Source organism: Monomorium pharaonis, unplaced genomic scaffold, assembly GCF_013373865.1.
Source record: "Monomorium pharaonis isolate MP-MQ-018 unplaced genomic scaffold, ASM1337386v2 scaffold_495, whole genome shotgun sequence".
Lineage (NCBI taxonomy): Eukaryota > Metazoa > Arthropoda > Insecta > Hymenoptera > Formicidae > Monomorium > Monomorium pharaonis.
In genome coordinates, this window is record NW_023415797.1 from 1 (window position 1) to 20,825 (window position 20,825).

The 20,825-nt window shown below is 28.4% G+C and overlaps 2 protein-coding genes, 1 long non-coding RNA gene and 1 pseudogene across 3 annotated transcripts; all 4 read right to left on the reverse strand.

The window, feature by feature from the left end:
* Positions 1 to 1,237: 1,237 nt before the first annotated feature.
* LOC118648532 lies at positions 1,238 to 3,403 on the reverse strand (annotated as a pseudogene).
* A 3,066-nt stretch (positions 3,404 to 6,469) lies between these two features.
* Positions 6,470 to 13,347, reverse strand: LOC118644095 (metalloendopeptidase OMA1, mitochondrial-like). Its single transcript, XM_036294852.1, is given in 10 exon segments — positions 6,470 to 6,592; positions 7,701 to 7,877; positions 8,026 to 8,189; positions 8,192 to 8,225; positions 8,319 to 8,426; positions 9,465 to 9,559; positions 9,562 to 9,637; positions 11,185 to 11,324; positions 11,421 to 11,925; positions 12,795 to 13,347. Coding segments are annotated over 9 exon segments (1,242 nt in total). The 5' UTR covers positions 11,773 to 11,925; positions 12,795 to 13,347; the 3' UTR covers positions 6,470 to 6,496.
* A 1,738-nt stretch (positions 13,348 to 15,085) lies between these two features.
* LOC118644224 (polyglutamine-binding protein 1-like) lies at positions 15,086 to 20,421 on the reverse strand. The gene is made up of 6 exons (XM_036294853.1): positions 20,187 to 20,421; positions 19,922 to 20,031; positions 18,133 to 18,308; positions 15,732 to 15,912; positions 15,488 to 15,654; positions 15,086 to 15,407 (listed from the first exon to the last, which is right to left on the reverse strand). Exons 1-6 carry the CDS (start codon positions 20,254 to 20,256, stop codon positions 15,215 to 15,217), a joined length of 897 nt encoding a protein of 298 aa, XP_036150746.1. The 5' UTR covers positions 20,257 to 20,421; the 3' UTR covers positions 15,086 to 15,214.
* Positions 15,928 to 18,121, reverse strand: LOC118648531. Its single transcript, XR_004965321.1, has 2 exons — positions 17,627 to 18,121; positions 15,928 to 17,513 (listed from the first exon to the last, which is right to left on the reverse strand). It is a non-coding gene; the product is annotated as an uncharacterized LOC118648531 (long non-coding RNA).
* Positions 20,422 to 20,825: the final 404 nt, after the last annotated feature.

Below are 20,825 nucleotides of genomic sequence, written 5' to 3' on the forward strand. Positions count from 1 at the left end.
AATTCTTGGTTCCTTCTTCTGTGATATTTTTGATATTGCGTCCATGTAGAACTTAACACTTTTTCATCGTTAATTTACCAATATGTATTGACTAAACATTTCATAAAAAGATACGATCGTCTATATAACATTTTGTACAATTGCAAATGTAAGCAACAAATTAAAAAATAGAAAGTACAAAAGATAGAAAAAAATGTTTTTATAAAAAGTTGTATAGTTTAAAAGTTGTAAAAAATTTTAAACTTTTTGTTTAACAAATATACTCACTCCCAATTTTTTTCAAATTAAAAAAAAAATTTTATATAGTTAAATTGGAAAAAATAACTTCTATTTTGGCAGAAAAAATTTTTTTTATTTGAAAAAAATTGTAATATGCAGTGTTTCTGCAACATTCACTGCAGCATTGCAATCTGTAAAATGCAAGGTTGCTACAATGTTGTTGAAATGTTTTGTGCTGTGTGGGTAGCAGTACAATTTTTCTGTAAAAATTAATTCAAGAACCTAATATTATTGTTTCTGCTTTTAGAAACAGATTTAATCTACATTTGACACCATTCTATTGACCATTCTGTCATATCCATCATCCATATGGTAACAGATTGAATTTGCATTTGTTTACTGTCATTGTAATATTGCCAGATTTGCTTTGGTGTTTAATTTGACTTTAAAATATGTTCTTCAGATTTGATTCACATTAGAAAATATTTTTGTCTTGGCAATACCATTTCGTTTTTGTTTCTCTTTAATAACATTCAAAATATGAATAAAACGTTTGCTGTTATACAATTTTTATGACAAAACAAAGGTATTTAAACATATTAAGTGTTATTAACACGCCTATATAACTATAAAAATTATTACACACACATGTAACTATATTGTTTGATTGTAATATTATTATCCTAAAAACTGTGTTGTAGGATGCTTTCCAGCAATGGAACCGTCACACACTATGTGACACTCCCCAGATAACAAGTTGTCATTTATTGACATATCAATTAGTTATTTTTATTATAAATTTAATAATTTATAATGACATAGATTTATCATAAATACATAACATTATATATTGACAATAAAAATATGTGATCTTATTAACATTTTTATCTTGAGAATATGAAGAACGTCAGAATATGAAAATTATATCGTTAATGACATGAAAAAAATGATATTCCACTCAATATATTTCTAAAATTAACATATAATAATAAAATAAACATTTTGTTTAAAATTACACTTTTACAGTAATATCATTGAAATATTTATTGGCACACAATTTATAGAAACCAAAAATGTATTGAAAATTAATGTAATATGAGTATTATTAAACACTAAGATCTATTCTCAATACTTATTGGCGCTTTTTATTTATTTGCATAAAGCAAACAGTATTTCTATTTACATTTGCTCAAAATAAAATATTCACTTTACATATTTATATGCACTACACAAAATATTTATTTCAAATAGTAGTTTTTATAGCTATTAAATGTTTCTGTTACTATTTTTTATTTCAACTACTTTTCGCACCATTGTTTCTGTTTATCATTTATTTAGTGTTCATTGGAGTAAATTATAGATTCTGAAACTGTAATTCCTCTAGGCCTACATAAAGAATATTCCTTCCTTGTATACAGAATAAAACACTTTTATTTACTTTTAAAAATACTTATGTGTATGTGTGTGTGTGTGTGTGTGTAAAAATTAAACATAAATTTGGTTACAGATTACCAATTCTATAACCTTTCATATTTAAGTGGAATTATTTTAGTATTATCCCATTTTCACTATTAAAAGATCAGAGATAACAAATTTTAAAAGTATAATATAGTTAAAGTTACTTTACATACTTTGTTTTTCATATCATTGCTATTTATTTAATGCTTATGATAATTGACCACAATCTGCTATCATGATCTTCTGATATGTCTTCCCGTTGACGAACCATAACTTTCAATTTTTCTTACAATATCGACTCCCCTCAAAAACACTGCCAAATACGACGTGCTTATTGTCTAGCCAAGGTTGTTTTTACAGTGGTAATGAAGAACTGTGAACCATTTGTATTGGACCAGAATTTGCCATTGATAATGTACCCATGGAAGTATGTTTAAGTTCAAAATTTTCATCCTCAATTTCTCTCCAAAGATAGATTTTCCACCTGTACCATTGTGATTTGTGAAGTCACCACCTTGACACATAAAATTTGGAATTATACGATGGAAATAGCTTCCTTTGTATCCATAACCTTTTTCTCTGTACACAAGGCACGAAAATTTTCTGCTGTTTTTGGTACAACATCTGTACGTAATTGTATTATAATTCGTCCTAATGGCTTGTCATCTACAGATATATCGAAGTATACTAGTGGTAAGTTCATCCTGTGCTCGTGACCATTCATCAATGTATTAAAAGCTGGATAGAAAACAATCAAAATTATTATAAGAATTAGACCCTGCCATATGAAGAAATATTAGTTATCAAGAATAGGAATTAGAATTTTAGAATTAGTTTTCCTTAATAAATTCTTTAAATGTAACACGCAATAAATATAAGATGTAAAATATAGATATATTGTACAAGACACAATTTAATATTAATCTATAGAATTTATCTATCGTTTCCTCAATCTATCATTGAAAAAACTAATCCTAAAATTTGAATTCCTATTCCCATATATAAAATATTTCTCCATTCCTCCCTTATAAGGGCTTGTAATTTAAATACAAAAAATCTAAAACTTTGTTTCAACAAGTTTTGTCATTACTATTTTACAATATTGTATTTATGTATTATTCTTATATTTACTTATATATAATGCTTATTTTATACATATATATATTATATATATATAAATATATAAGAAATTAATATATTATAAATTATGAAATTTTAATTCTCATTATATCCAGTTTAGATGGAATATGCTGATTTCGTTTTTTATCTTTTTCATCCTTAGTCTCTTATAAGAAAGGTGAAATTTCTCAACATATTTCTTTGGTATGATCTTACATCAATTTATAAGTATATGAAACCTAAAGTTTGAACAGTCGTTTCTAATGGTCTAATTAGACGTATTTACATAATAAAATACCATTGATGATTTATCACTGCCTTCCGAGAAATAAAATTGAATGTTTTTGATTGAAAACTCAGGTTTCCAACACAGCAAGCAGATGCAATAACTGAAATACCTTTTTTATAATTATCTTCTAGCCTCTTTTTTTCTCTTTTAGCGATTTATCTCTTCAAAAATATAATACTAACGTAGTCCTTCCTTTAATCTATAGCAATTTTTTGGTTTGAATTCTGTCATAACTCGGACCATATATTACAGAATTTTTTTTGAATTCTGTATGTGATTTCCAAACGTGTCTACTGTCTACTTGCCCCACGTGCTCCATAATGCTTGTCTACAATGACTGCGTTCAACTGCGTTCCGAATTTAAGTCCATCACACAATGTCAGGCAACAGGATCCTTTGACTATAGAAGCAATTGACTGACGGTCATCGCGTCGTTTTAGGTGTTTTTAGAGACCCTATTTTGCCCTATTTCATCCATCAGCGCCTCTATGTGCACAAAATGTGCACATTGAACTACGTAGTCAAATATCTATGAATCCCGTAGGTAATGTGCATGACATTTTGGGTCTCTTCTATGCTATGTCCACGTTTATTTGGTTCTGTTTCATGCTATACCCGTAAATTTTACAATTATATGCATTCATATTTTAAATCTGTTTTATGCAAATGTGCATAATCGTGTTCTATAATGTGCAATATCACATATACATTATATAAATTCAATTAATGGATTTGATAAAAATTCACTCACCAATTGCTGTCGCTGCTCTTGAGCTGAGCTGCTGCTGCCTACTGCTACATTCCTTTTCCGGTTTTGATTCTGAAAATGTGATAAATATTATTCCTAAACTCAAACACAAAAGCAGGTAAAGAAATGTATCACTTGAAAAAATAGTATATAATATTTAATTACCGAGTCGCTCCGTGGATGCCATTCTTTCTGCTGACATCAATCCTGCTATTTCGAATTGAACCGCACATTAATAACGATCGTCCGATACTTTATCCGGCACTCCCGATATTACGATAATATATATATCACACACGAGTAAAACGTAAACCGCGCGCGAGAATTTCACTTGGCGCGACCGTTACACATTGAAAAAAATATGTAAAAAGTACACGACTCGTCTGATTGGCGGCGAATCAAAAAGAAAATATGGCAGAAAAGTGGTATGATTCGTGACTTTTCACGAAACGAAACCCGAAAAAAGTGCCAAGAATCATTTGAAATGCGCACGTCGAGACACACTGAACAGAAGTAAAGCAATTCGCTCCCCCGAGTATTGTATTTCTGTATGATTGCGCGACGACCTATATAAAGTTTCATTATTGGCACGATCGACATTCTACTGAACAGATTGCGTTACCCTCCTCGAGAGCGAATACGCGCACACGAAAAAGTTTGCCCGGAACGAAAATCAACATGGCTCGCGTGCCGTCTGTTAAAACGACGGCACTCTAAACACAACACTGTATCTGCACGCAATGAATTCTGAATACGCGAGACACGCCGGAGTCAACAGTACGTCTGACCGGCGCTGGAGTGGCGTACGTGACTGCTGCGCGGAGCAACGGAGCAACATGGCGGCAGCGGCGCAGGCGCGACGAGTCAACCGCCTAGCAACGCCGAGTGGCGCCGACTAGCGCCGAGTACCGCCGAGCCTGCCTGCCAGCGGTCACGTACGCCATTGCTCCGCGCTCCAGCGCCGGTCGAACGTTCTGTCGACTCCGTGCGTGGTCTCGCGTATTCAGAATTCATTGTGCGCAGGTACGATGTTGTATTGAAACTGTTGAGAGTGCGCTGCACTAGCAGCCATGTGAGAGTGAGATCAGAGATAGTATTCATGTGTAAGCGCGGCATCGTGCGTCTGCTTCGATTTCAAGTGAAGTGTTTGCGTGCACGTTCGAGCAAAGTGTTTTGCTCGAAGGGGATACGTTCGGTAAAAATATCGCGAGTGCCAATTAAGTGAAGTGCTATTAGTCGTCGTACGAGCATACGAAAATTCTCGAAACGATTTGCCTCCGTTGTATCCTCGGCGCGTAATTTTCATTCAACGGTTTCTCACCGCTTTCCTCGGCCTGCGTTTCCACGAAGTTACGTGACGTCACGCCACTTTCGTGCCATGTTGATTTTCGCCGCCAATCAGACGAGCCGTACTTTTCACGTATTTTTCCAATGTAACGGTCGCGCCAAGTGAAATTCTCGCGCGCGGTTTACGTTTTATTCGTGTGTGTAATATATTATCCGTAATATCGGTATTGCCGAATAAAGTATCGGGCGATCGTTATTAATGTGCGGTTCGATTCGAAATAGCAGGATGATGTCAGCAGAAAACGGCATCCATGGAGTGACTCGGTAATTAAATTACTATTTTTTTCAAGTGATACATTTCTTTACTTGCTTTTGTGTTTGAGTTTAGGAATATTTGTCACATTTCAGAATCAAAACCGGAAAAGGAATGTAGCAGTAGCAGCAGCAGCAGCAGCATCAGCAGCAGGAGCAGCGAAAACAATCGGTGAGTGAATTTTTATCAAATCCATTAATTAAATTTATATATGTGGTATTACACCGTTATAGAACATGATTATGCACATTTGCATAGAACAGATTTAAAATATGAATGCATATTATAATTGTAAAATTTACGGGTATAGCATGAAACAGAAACCAAATAAACGTGCACGTAGCATAGAAGAGACAAAGTCATGCACATTACCTACGGGATTCATAGATATTTTACGTAGTTCAATGTGCACATTTTGTGCACATATAGAAGCAGATACATATTTATGCAGGTAATCTTGCTAATATATTCCCATAATAAAATTAATATGTGCATTCCAATAAGCTTTGCTCTGCAACTTTAACGATAGTGTCTCTCATTAAAGTCTTCTTGCTTGCTTGCTTGTTTGTTTATTGTTATTTTTGTTGTAAATATTCGAATGTTCTAAATTAAGTGAATAGGTATAAAGAAGAAAATGAAAAATTTACAAAGCTTAAGCAACAAAAATTATTCTACTTCATTATTTTAGATAAATAATTTTTAAATGAATAAGTGGATCTAAAAAAACTTTTACACAAGTTATTTATTAGTTTTATTAATGTTGTAAAATATTTATTTAAAAAGGTTCATATACGAAGCTCTAATTAAATTAAAATGAGAAAAATAATAGAAAATTCACAAAAATTCCTTTTTTTACTCTTCTGACTGACTACTATAAACCCTTAAGAATGGATATATGTGTACATGTATATATTTATATATTTATTTATTTATTACTTTATATAATTACATAAAATACATTGTTTTAATTTACAGCATAAAGATATTTTAATAACTTAATAACTAAGATAAAATTAAGTTCTTTAAGTACAATAACAAAATAATTGGTTTCTAAGTTTTAATCTTAAATTATCCCTCTCTGTTTGAAATAAAACTCCTTTTCTTTTATCGATCGTTTGTAAAACTCATCTCTTGGATCTACTCTTGGCAACACTGGACACTGTAAATCAAAAATTAAAGTTTTATAATTTATATCATTTTCATTATATGTACAGAATACTCAATAATAAGTGAGAAAAGTGATTCCAAATAAAACAAATAAAATAAAGAATAAAAATGAAATTATAATTTAGACTTTATTATTTTAATTATATTTATATGCTTTACATATATTTATGTGAATATTCAAATATTTACAGTTACAAAATCAAAAATAAAAAAAATTTAATAGAAACTATAATTTTTGAACATAATATCTAAATATGCATATGCTGTTTATACATTTCTTACAAAAATATTTAAACATATATAATAAAAAATAAACTTTATAAAAGTGTATAATGTTACATTTATAACAGACAGCATTTCACAAATTTTTTATTTAAACTAATTTTAATATTAAATAATAATAGAAAGAGTAACGAATTATTAAGTAATGGGTAACGGTAATTAGTTACCAATCAAATTTTTCGTTATTAGTGTGATTATAGAGACTGATTATAGTGTTTCGAGATGGAAAGATTACTTTTCTTAACCTACGCGTGAGGTTCTAATATCTGTCTCTTTCACATAACTGGATAACACTCTACAGATGGCAATACGCAGTTCAATAGTATATAGTCTAAGGGTAACGTTTACGCTTCTCTGACTTTAGGATTCTCTATCTATAAAGGTTTTGAAACTAATATTCTAGATGCTATTTATTTTTTAAATAACTTAATTATAGTAAAATTCAGAATAATATAAAAATTGATACATCATCTAATAGAAGATTCTTCTAGTTTATACGTCCAAAATTTTATTTTTAGTTTTGTTTAAAAAATATTATCTAAAAACAAAATAATATTGGTGATTTCCCTTGTTAAAGTACAGAAAATTAATAGTAAGAAATTTAATATTTTAAATCAAAATATGCTAGAATTAAGTAAAATACCCCCTAAACCATTATGTTTTTACAATACTACTTTAATATTTTTATATGTAAAATAATTAGAAGAATTATAAAAGAAATCATATAATATTAGTTAGATTGTCAATATATATGTGTAATTAAATAATAAAATAAACAAAACTTAATAGAAAGTTATATAATAAATTAAATAATGTACCCCTGATTCCTTTCGCAATTCTAATGTTTTTGCCATTATTTCGTTCAATCTCTTTTCTCTGTCCCCATGAGCAGGGTGTGTAGATATCCATGGTAATTCTGGAGGCAATGTATGCATTTCTGTAAGAGTTCTCATTGTAGCCCAAAATACAACAGCTTCACGAATATCGATACAAGCCTGTGAAAAAAGTAACAACGTATATTAATAGTTAACGTAAATAACAGTTAACTTTTGTATAAATACATAAACATAAACAGTAATACAAAATGTGAAATATAATCTTGGATATTATTATACATATATTATACATTATATTACAACATACTTTTGCAGCTAGTTTAAGTCCTACTTCATCAGCTTCATTCTCCAAAATTCTACTTAATGGAAGATTGTACATGACATTCACAATTCGTTCTCCTATAAAGTGAATTATAGCAGCTGAGAAGTCAGGAAATAATGCCCAAATTAATAATATGGGTATTGCTATTAAAAGTCCCACAGTAGTTGATCCGATAGTACTTCAAGCTATTGTAAAAAACCACGATTACTTATATTTTATAAGAAGAATAATTAACAATTTTATTAGTTAATATCAAAAATATTCTTATTATTACTTACTGAATGTAATAACAACGAATGAGCCATTTCATGCGCCAAAACAATACCTAATTGGTCATCATTTTCGGTAATTTTTAAAATGTCTAAAGACACAAAAATATTTCCACCCTAAAAAGACAATAAACAAAGTAAAAATAGTTTATGTGCTAAATTATCGATAAAATATTATTAAAGACCAACGATCTTCTAGACACTCGCGTAACTGTTAAAATTTAATAACTAAGAAATAATTAAGCTAAAAAATTATTAAGAAAATAATTAAAAATAAGAAACTGATATTTTATATTTATAGTATCAATTTTATGATTTATTTCGCACGTACACGCATACACATCTGAAATATTAGGGTCAACAGATATAAAGCGCGCGCGCGCGTGTGTGTACATATATATTTAAAATTCGATTGTTATATAAAATTACTTTCTATTATTATTGTTTATTTGATTACTCTTACTTAAGTTTGATTACTCATAGAAATAATAACTGTAGAAAAAGTGTAATTTTGCGGCAATACATAAATAATATAGCATTTGTATAATAAAAAACCATAAATTTAATAATGTGTTATTCAAATATATTTATGTTAACATTTGTTAACACAATCATTGATAATTACAAATTTATATTAATAATCAATAATATTATGGTTTTTTAATTAATGTCGAGTCTCTCCTTTTGATTTGAAAATTTACCCAGGGTTGATAGTTTTTAATAGTATCTCGTCAATATTTGTATTTATCTTTTAATTTCATTTATGCGATAGTTTGTTCCTAAATTATATATGATTTAAATATTTTTTAGTTTCAAATGCTATAGCTAAATGAAATATTGCCAAACAAAAATTAATTCAAAAAATTATTTTTAATAGATTTTCTCTTAGCTTTAAATGCTTAAAAAATAGAGTAATTTCTCATTATAATCGAACTTCTTGTGTAAAACTTCATTTCTTATACATAAAATTTTTTAGCTTTTAAATTGAAAATTTAACAAAAAATTGAGAAAAATTATAATGTGTTCAATTCATAAATTTTTTTACAAATTTTTACTTTTTTGTATTTTTCACAAAATTCAAAAAATCTTAAACATTCTGAAACTTTTGTATGAGGACGTATATTAATACATAATATTGAAAATGTTTAAACATACCGGTAAAATATAAGAGTTTGATAATGGTGTACTAATAACAGTTAAAGTCCATTGTACATCTCTCATCGATTTTAAATCTTTATTAGCTGTAAAATTTTTTCAATCACCTTTATGAGTCTCTTGTAAGCTGGATGATCATGTGGTACTAAATTATTTTTATGAACTTCTAAATGCTGAATAAAATGTAAAATATATTATATAAACTTTTCTGAAATATTTTTAAATATCCTAGTAAAAATTTTTCTCTCAAAGCATTCTTTATAATATTTAAAAAAATTTTATATCTTATATATACTTTCTTCAGAAATTGTAAAATAAGAAATTCTTATAATATAGTATCAGTTTTTCATATATCAGTTTTTACATACATAAATATTTCTAAAAAATTTTGATTTTTTCATATTATTATTAATTATATTTTCAGATTTTGTAAGTTTTTTTTCATTAATTATTACATATATGGAAAACCTTAAACTATTATATACCACGATAAAAATGTTTAGAAAGGATAGATTTTTTCATATCTTTTCATAGTTGCTATAAAGAAGTCCTTTTTTTTGTTATAATGAGAATAATCAGTGGCATCGCCAACAAGTGAATGTGATGAAAGTCCATTTTTTACATAATTAAAAATTATACAGAATAGAATAAGAGATGCAGCATTATGAGATTTTTAAATTATATTTTAGCAAAATAATAATGGTTTTGAAAGAAAGTTTTCAAAATTAAAACTCTAAAATCTAAATAAAATGTTTTAACAGTACAGTAAATTATTCATATTTTTCAAATTATTTTTTTTATTTTAAACGTATAAAGATAAAGTTGAGATAATCTATGTCAGTCTGTAGTGAATTTTGGTCCTAAATATAATTTTTCTATTAATTTAACATTCTTATATAAACTTATATCTCAATAGTCAGTATATCTTATATAGGCAATCTTAACTTTATCATTATGTTTAAAATATTTATCGGTCAAATAATTAACTTGCTATTATTGTATATAGAATAGAATAGAATTTATTTACTTCAAGCAAGTACAATGCTAAGAAGGGACTTGGTTTACACTTGAAAACTTCTATTATTGTATATAAACTTCACGTGAAAAAGGATGTTCTTTAAGATACACTAGTTATTACGAAGAATAATACTATATGCTTCAATAGCCTTCATGGCGTCTGACTCGCATGATGGGAGATCCGGAATCGAATCCTGACTGAAGTATTATTTTTCGCAATAAATTAGTTTTTTGAGAAAGAAGAGATCTTGAAGATGCTTCTGAGCATTAATATCTAGTTAGTAACTATGTTTTTAAGACTGACAAAATTGTGTGTGTGTGTCAGCACACAGTTTTATATAAGCAAAGAATATTAAAGAATATTAAATTAATAAAAATTTATATTAATAAAAAATTATATTTAGTACCAAAATTTGTTGCAGACCAAAATAAGCAATTATAACTTTATCTTTATGCTTAAAGCATTTATCAAATAATTAATTTACTATTATTTCCTTGTATTTTTGAAGTATTCTAATTCATACAAAAATCTGAGAAATTTTCTTAAAAAGTTATAAAATTTAAAAGTCATATAAAAATTTAAAATGTAGAAGTTCTGAAAAATTAAAGAATTCTAAGAAAAATTTTTCCAAGGATATGCCTGTAATTTTAGAATCTTTAATATTTTATATTGTTATTATTACATGTATATATGTTTACTTACAGCTTCAAGAACCATTTTTCCCAGTTTTTTTTCTTGTTCCTGATTAAAAATTATAAATCTTGTACGTTTTGTCAATGGATTAGTTTCAAGATGAGTTATATAATAAGTAGCCAATATAAGAACATATACTCCGAAACAACCTTATAAAAGTAATATGATATATGTATATATAACATATGGTACAAATTAATATTATTATGATACAATAATTATTTATTAACCTCTAAAGAACTTACTTAGAAATACATTACTTTTTCCCCTAAACCACTGTTTATATTCCTCCTTCTCCTGCTCAGATTTACGTGTCCACCATCTTTTCATACTACGTCCCATCAATAACGAACTGATGCGTAAGACAGGACGCAAGATCAAAGCTAATAACGGTGGAACAAACAAATTCTGGGTAGTGCGAAAATCACATTTTTGTAATTTTAAGTATCGCGGTGCTCCACAGTCAACTTTATCTTGAATAAGAAATCTCTTGTATGGCCAGGCACGATGACAACTTCTCATAAAGCAAATAACAAAATGACCAGTTGTTGCCTGCTGAAGATTCTTTTGACATAAACTTCTCGATATAGTGAGCATACTGACAAGAAGGTCTTGGTAAATAATTATATTCAATAAAAAGAAAAATATATCTCTCAAGGAGTACAATGTTGCATGCAGGAATATAATAATCCTTTCTTTTCGTGCTCTTAATTCTGTCTTCTTAATAAGATCAATAATGGCCAGAATCTTCTAGAAATTGTCAGAGAAAACACACTATCAGATTAACAAAAGAACATATTAATAAAAAAACTGATTCTTATTCCCAAAATTATAAGTAAAAGAAACAATATTTTTTATAGATTTAAATGTATGTTCTGAATACGATAGAGTGAGGTTGGATAAGCTAATATATTAATTTTTTAACTAAATTAAATTAAAGTTAATAACTTATAAAATTAATTTAGTTACATTAAAAGTTACATGAATATAAAAATAACTCAATTAAAGTTCCATTAAGATTAAATTAACTCAACCCATTATTTATATTAAATTAAAAAGTCATGATTTACATTTAAGTTAGATTATCAAATCAATTATAATATAAATCATTAAATATATTTAATATTTTATTTGTAAATTAAGTTTACATGAAATAATCAATATTGTGTTTTATATGAAAATGTATTTTTTCCTTTTATATATTTTTTCTTTTGTAAAATTTTAATGTAAAAAAAGTAGATTTAAGAGACGCGTTATTTTCACGCATTTCGAATTTCAGTTATGCTGACTTTTATTCCTTTAACGAGGCAAATATATATCAAAATTTATTTTCTTCAAAACCTATAAAATAAGTTGTTTTTTAAAGAAATGTGCGGTTTCGTTTATGCCTCAAATTGACATTATGCGTGTCTTTAGAGATATAAGAGGTAGAGATAGGTTAGAGTCCGTAAACTTAGCATTAATAAGTTAAAATTTATGTGTTTTAGAAATAAGTAAAGTTGAAAATTAAATTATTTAAAATAAACCATGTAAAATTAAAACATTATTAACGTTTTAACTATAATTATTCAACCCTACAATAAATTATTATATTGAAAAATTTGACGTTTCAGAATTACCTTGAAAATAAAAGAAACACTTCCTTTTACTTACAGTTTTTGGGCAACAATCAGTCTTTTTTTAATATCCTCCTTTAATCCTCTGGAATATATTCAGAATTATATTGGTTTACACATAAGTTATGCAATATGTAAACTATATATAACCTAGAGTTATTTAGATATAATTCTCAAATGCATCCTTATATACACGTGATTTTTCAGCACCTTCTTATATGTTGAATTACAACACTTCTGAGTTAATTTTCATTATTTTTACAAATAAAATTCTTCAATGATTCAACATTTCTAAAAAATATTTACGATTAATTTGAAAAAATTGCATATAAATATTTATATCACACTACAACTTAATTATTACAATGCTCCAAATTTTTTAAAGAAAAGAAACTGGATATTATTCACATGAAGTCGACCGTGTCGTACACAAAGTCGTCTTTGAGTGCGTTCCACTTAAAGCTCGCAACGACCGTGGAATCATTTCATCCTTGTTGGTTATCAAATATTAAACAAGGATAAGCAACGCTCATGAGCGTTGCGGGCGTTAAGTGGAACGCACCCTTTGTCCTCTTACAAGCTGTTACGAGAGACAATTATGACGAAAATGAACTATAAAATCATATAGTCGTGTGTGTCTGTAATGCTTAATATGTGTTGTTTGAATATCCATAGAAATCTGTAGTGATGAAGTTAACGGAGTATAATGATAACTATAAAACTATGATTGCATAAAAAAATACAATTGAGAAAAATTTCGAACTTGCGCGCGTTATATTATTTATTATTTCATTTATTATGCAATATACTTTATCGTGAAGAATTGAAGATCGTCTTTCAGAGAAAAATGTTAATTGCCAAATCCAATCGTTATGAATTCTTGCAATTAAGCCATCTATAAAACTTGGTCATTGCCCAATATCATGTCTATTAGATTTTTAATTCACAATTTTGCTTCAATTATTTGACTCACTGGATTTATAATACTGTTTTAGTTCATGTCTTAAATCGGAATAATTTTATTTAGATGAGTTTGTGCAAAAAGTTCTTAAAAGTTTGAAGAACTGATAATAACAAAAAACTGAGAAGATAAAAAAAGATATTAATATATATAATTTATAAAAAAAATTCTATTTTTATTCATCTATCTAGGATTTTATTAGGACAGCTGTATGTTGATAATCACATTGTCATTTTTCACATAACAATAATAAAATCCAGGAATAATCTAGTGAAACTTATGATATCCATTGGCCTAGTTTACATCGTGCATTTGATACGCGTATCAAATAGTAAATAACTAGTGAATGTGTTTAATCATTGGCTGATCAGCTTAAATTCACTACTTGATACGCGTATCAAATGCACGATGTAAACTAGGCCATTATGTAAAGCCTTCAGTACACGCACTAGATTGCATACGAGGCGTCTTACTACTGCTTTCGGCACACGATACAATTTTTCATGCTAAATCGTATACGAGGCATCTTAATACGTGTCCTGATTGGCTCGGATGATTATGTCACCAATCGTAAGCCAATAAGGATACGTAGTAAGTACGCCTCATATGCGATCTAGCATGAAAAATCGTGTATCGTGTGCCGAAGGCTTACGTATCCTCATTGGTTTACGATTGGTGACATAATCATCCGAGCCAATCAGAACACGTATTAAGATGTCTCTACAATGTCAGCAGGAGTAATGGTATATCCACACAAATTTGCATAAGCGCATAAGCATATACATAAGAAAATTGATTGGTCTACAAGCATTTACATAAGAAAATAGACCAATCGAATTCCTTATGCATATGCTTATGCGTTTAAGTAAGTTTGTGTGGATATACCATAATGGAGTAAGGAGTAAGAGTAACAATTGACTAATTAAAAACCGGGACACCGGGAGTAAACGAAATGGGCAAATCTCATTTCATATTTCTTACTTCTTACTCCTTACTTCATTACTCCGACATTGTAAACCTTGCATTATTATTCTCTAAGATCAACTATGATTGGCCAAACTTTTTACGAGCAACGACAATGGGGCCAATTTCACCAACCTGCACGCGATTAGACGAGACGACGGTCAGAATTACCAGGACAGCACAGGGCAGCCAATGTAAATCTCTTGTTAGCCTTGATGTTAATTTACATGTTAGCCGTTGTGATAACTCTGACTATCGATATAAAAATAAAAAAGTAAAATATAAAAATCTCTTCCAATAAAAATTTCATTAAAAAATTCAACAAATTGGAAAATATATACAAAAAATATTTAAAAAATTACAAAGCATGTTTTCAGTCTAAAAGTATGATATATATTTTACAATAATAAAACGTTCTCTCATACAGCATGAATTTTTTTGTCATTAAATACATTATTATAATCACATAAAATTAAGTCATTATTATCACAATGTGTATTTATTCTGGTTTTTCGGGAAACACAACTTTCGATTTATTGGACGATTCCGATTCTGCTTTATTAGCTCTATTAGAGCGAAGTACCGCGCCTGGACTAGGATATGGCCTCATTTGATAAAGAGGACCTGAAGCGGTTGTATCAGCCCCAGTTTTAGCTTCGTTATGTTTAGCCAATCCATCTGACCATTTCCCCCTGCATGTAATGCAATTACATGTAAATAAAAATTATAAGTATACATATTATTCTGTAAACATAAATATAAATGGATGTACCTAGGAATATCACTATAGGATGCTGGATCCATAGGATCTAAAGTACGATCTTTAGTATCTTTATTATCAGTTCTATCAGATCTATAAGCTCTTTTACTATCTGGTCCTTTATATTTTGTACGATTTTCTATTTTTCTATCTTTTTTGAGAGGTTCACTTTCTTCTACCTAAATAATAATTAATATAATATTAATATATTATAAAATTATAAGTTGCAAAATAATGTTATAAAAAAATGACTAACTTCCATTTGTTCTTGATCACTAGTACTATCATCACTGGACATATTATCATCTTGATCTCCTGCTTTTAAATGCAATTCTTCGCGTAACTGAGATGCAGGTTGTGATATTTGACATTTTGGATGGCCAGGTGGTAACCAAGATACCAAGTCAGATGACCAATCCCAATAATAATGTTGTCCACTATAAACAGATAAATTTTTTTTTTTTATTTAACACTAAATGCCTGTAGTGCCCAGTAGTACATACTCTGAAGATTTCTTATGACAGAAAACCTGATTTAAAAAAAAAATCAATAGCATTTTAAAAATATAATTCAAAGCTTTGAAATAAATTTTAGTTTATAATCGTATAACTTATTTTTCTTAAATTATGACTGTGTAAGATATTTGGATTCGGAAGACTCTTGTCGGTTAATAACAGAGTCGTAAGGTTTTAATCAATTAGCGACTTAAAAGTGAACAAAATAAGAGCAGTTGAAACAATATGCTGTAGCGATGAGAGAGCCTGTGGAACCAGGAATCCGATTTCAAATTTACCTAACGCTTCTCTAAATTTTTTCATCACTTACAGTTGTTTGAATTTTAACGCACAGGCGCACATATGCACGCACACACGTATACACACATACGATGAATCTTAAATAATAGTCTCAACGTTCTAAATTTTTTACGAATTTTACGAAGTTTCATACAAATTAAAAATTATATATAAATGTGGAACATAAAGTTAAAATTGTTTTGAACATAAAGAAAAAGTTAAAATCGCCTATTTCGATCTACAGCGAATCTTGCGCTAAATATAATTTTTCTATTAATTTAATATTCTTAGTTCGTACAAACTGCGCGTCAACAATTTTGTCAGTCTTGAAATGCAGATATTAGCTAAATATTGATGTTCAAAAGCATCTTTAAAATTCTCCCTTTCCCAAAAAAAAGAAAAAACTGTAAATAATTGATTGCGGAAAAAATTTTGTGTGTATATATTTAATATGTATATATAATAAAATGATAATGTATTTACAGTGTTTCTAAACTGGCGCGAGATTTCTTATTAAGAAATTTTTTCTAACATTTTGAAAAGAAAATTCTAATACGTCCAACGAAAATTCTAAAATGTCCAAGGTATAATAATTTGTAAGTGGGAAGAAGACTTTTAAGTCTATATATCAGTAATATTCATAATTTCGATAATATTCATAATTTTTTCTTTAAAAAATTTAGTGTTAATTTTTAATTAACATTTTTTTAATTTAAAAGATGTAATGTTGAATCATATGTTAAATGCTATTTGCTATATACTACACATACGTACTGCCTAATCCATTAGTATCATTATTGTCTATAGTCTAATTATACAAAACACATATAATTGTATCGATCTTGTTTTGGTGTTATCACAAGCTATAGTCTGTTCAACAAGAAAGGCGCAGTTACTTTTTTTATAAAAGTTTACATTTTAAAAGTTATTCGAAAAAATCGATTTTTTTGTTTTAATTGTTAAATAAACGATGTTGTCTAGAAGAAACTATAATAAGGTAAACATTTCTATCATAATTATTTACACGCCAAAGAACATTTTAAGTCCACTGCAAGAGGAATTTTTCCGAAGTGTTTTAAACTAATTTGATTGGCCTAAATGTGAAGAACCTGCCAGAAATACGGAAGGAGAATAAAGCGATCTTGCTTCTCTTTCAAAACAATCTTAATTTTACCTTGCGTCAATTCCAATCGAGACTCCCCCAGAAAGGATTTAATGTTGCTTTAAATGATATTAGAAGTCGCCTATGTGAAAAAGATGTCATTTTAATCTACCTTAAAGAAACTGTTATTAAAAAGCAACCAAACGACTAACATGAACAAGGGAAAATTTAAATCAAGATTGGAACAATGTTTACTTCACAAACAAATCGTCTTTCTTGGCATGGTCTCCTTTATCGATTAATGAAGCACAATAAGATTCTTCAGCGCACAGTAACACACTCTGTTAAAGTGCAGGTTTGGAGATGTTTTTGTAAAATTTACTTGAAAGCTTTTAAATATTTTTAGATGCTGTTGACTTGGCATTTGAAAACAAGTTTTTTACTGTAAAAAAATGTTGTAAATAATTAAAATTATATTTTATATATTTCGTCTAATTTACTTAATATCCTAATGTGATACAAATTCTGGCAACAGCAGTGTGTTTAGTGTGAAAAAATCTTCTGTAGTACCATATTTTGGAGAAAAAAAGGACTTTTTTCTTGAACAATATTATATATTATTTCAATTTTATTTCAAAAATAAAACGGCTACGAATTATTGTTAATGCAACAATATTTAAACAGTTGCAAAATAAAAAGTCAATCTTGACTATTCTTGAAAAAGATTTATTTCTAAAAACAAAGAAAATATCATTACTTACGATCCAGGATCATAAACAGCTTTCCAAGTTTCAGGTAATGGATATTTTTGAATTAATCTCATTTGTTGCTTCAAATATTTATCTGAAGGTTGCATATGTCCCATTCCCCATAATTCTTTACATTTTTTTGTACATTCATGGTAAATGTTATACTTGTTAGGACATCCATTGTAACCCTAAATAAATAAAACATCTTTTAAATAATTAAACCATTTTTTAATTACAAAATTGAATTCGTTATATTATTGTGTAAATAGAAATTCCAAGATACAGAAATATTGATAGCATTGCTAGCAGATTGGCAAGAATTCAATTAGTTTTTAACTGCAGATCCTATTCAATCTGTTTGTCATGTTCAAGATCTGTCAAAAAAACTTGCTAATATAATATGTCAGAAGATTGATAATAGAAATTGAGTAAAAACTACAAATTCTGCTTGACTTGTGGTAATGTTGCTAATCTTTTAATATATCAGCAGGCTTTATCATATTTCTGACAGCAATTTGTAGACATTGTCAGATATTATAAATTCTGCATAAAAGACAAATGTTAAGTTCTGACTTACATAAAGAATACATCTTGAGATGTAAATTGTCAAGGTTGGATAATAACTAGTTAAAAAGTTAAAGGTTAATAAAATTAAAAAGTTAAAAGTTAAAAATAAAATTAAAGTACATAACTTAACTTTTTAAAAAATTTTAAGTTATTTTAGCTAATGTGATTAAATTTGGAACTGTAACTAGATATTTAAAAAAACATTAATTTTTAAAATTTTTCCCAAGTTAAAAGTTTATCCGTTTAAAAGAAAAAGTATATTTCCACATAAGAATTTGTTTATTTTATACAAACTTAATTTATAAATAAAAAGTAAATATATTTCATGATTTATTTTAGTAATCTAACTTAAATTATGGCTTTTTAAGATTAACTTTTTTTAACTGCGGTTTTTAATTTAACTTAAAATAATTTAATCTTAACGTAACTTTTAATTGAAATATTTTTTTTATCTAATAATCACACCTAAATTACTGGTTAAACACATATAATTTGAAAAGTATGTTTGTTATTAAACAAGAATTTAAAAGCAAACAAATTATTCTGTGTTTGATTGAATTATTAAACTCTTAATCACTTAAGCCTTCGGCACACAATATGATTTTTCATGCTCGATCGCATACGAGGCACGTTAATACGTGTCCTGATTGGCTCGGATGATTATGTCACCAATTGTAAGCCAATGAGGATATATAGTAAGACTCCTCGTATGTAATCTAGCATGAAAAATCGTATCGTGTGCCAAAGGCTTTATTTTGCTCTTCTCACAGATAAGTAAAGGCCATTGCACGTACATTTCCTTAATCGTAATCGTAAGATTTCGACCAATCACATTGCTCAAATTAGTCATAACCGACTGAATTAACCAATCGTATTGCTCAATTTCTTACGATTACGATTAAGAAAATGTACGCGCAATGGCCTTAATACATTACTTAATTCCACTTAAATAACCTTTAAAATAATAAATAATTCGGACATTTTAGAACTTTATATGCTAGTTAAAAAATATCTAAAATTTTTTCCTTTCTGTTATCAAAAATTAACAATATATTCTAGATGCTTTCCAGTTGTGTACTCTATTAAACAAAACCATTTTATTAGCTATTCTCTAAAATATTATTTAAGATGATATATAATTAATAAATTAGGTTTCTATAACACAGTGTACGTAGCCAGAAAACAGCCTGTTTGTTTCACTAGATTTTGCTGTTATTAATTTAGTTATATTTACCATAAATTTTTGTGATATATCAATTTGATTAATCTCTTCTTTTGTGTTATCATAATCTTCAGCTATAACTTCTTCATGCACCTTCTTTTTGGGCTCTTTCTTCCCAGATTCTATAAAAATATTAGTATAACCTAACATTACAAAAATATACAACAATATAATCTTTATGATTCATATAATTATTTTTAACTAGAAAGAAATTAATTTAATACACGAAAATTATAACAATAATAGTGTTCAATTATATTTTGAAAAGTAAATGTACCATGCTTTTCAGATCCACTGATTAATCCTCTTTTTGCAAGACGTGCAGCTAATGCTGCCGGCAAAGGCATTTTGGATTTTCTCAATTAATAAAAACTTACGAAAAATGCATTAATTATTATTATATAAATATTACAGTTGATTTTAATATCCAATACAACTTTACATACATTAACTTTCAAGCAATAACTCTCACACTTAGAACAGTTAGAACCCCAACTACCCAAAGAGTAAAGAATTACAGGCGGTGTCGCGATAGTAGGGCTGCGTTCGGAAACATCATCTGAGTCTTCCGAGTGCCTCGGGTATCATTCTATCATTAGGTCTGTTTTTTATTCCTGCACTGCTGCACTGGTGCAATAAGTTAGAATAAGACAAATATATTTTTTCTCATTCTAACTTATTGCACTAGTGCAGCAGTACAGGAATAAAAAACAAACCTATTGTTGTTCGTTAAATGTGAGACAAGGATAGAATGATACCTATAGACATAGGCTGCGTTTCGATATTCACTGTCAGTACTGAAATTCTACAGTGTATGCGACGTAAACTATAGATTTTCAGTACTGGCAGTGAATATCGAAACGCAGCCATAGTAAGTATAATAGACCGAGCATTTTGGTCTGTTTTTTCTAGCTGC

Excerpts from the sequence above, each read along its gene's own strand:
- LOC118644224 (XM_036294853.1), bottom strand. The coding sequence starts at position 20,256 with ATGCCTTTGCCGGCAGCATTAGCTGCACGTCTTGCAAAAAGAGGATTA. Across the intron at positions 18,309-19,921 it reads ATATATCACAAAAATTTATG|GGTTACAATGGATGTCCTAA; the intron begins GTAAATATAACT and ends TTATTTATTTAG. Across the intron at positions 15,408-15,487 it reads TCCTATAGTGATATTCCTAG|GGGGAAATGGTCAGATGGAT; the intron begins GTACATCCATTT and ends CATTACATGCAG.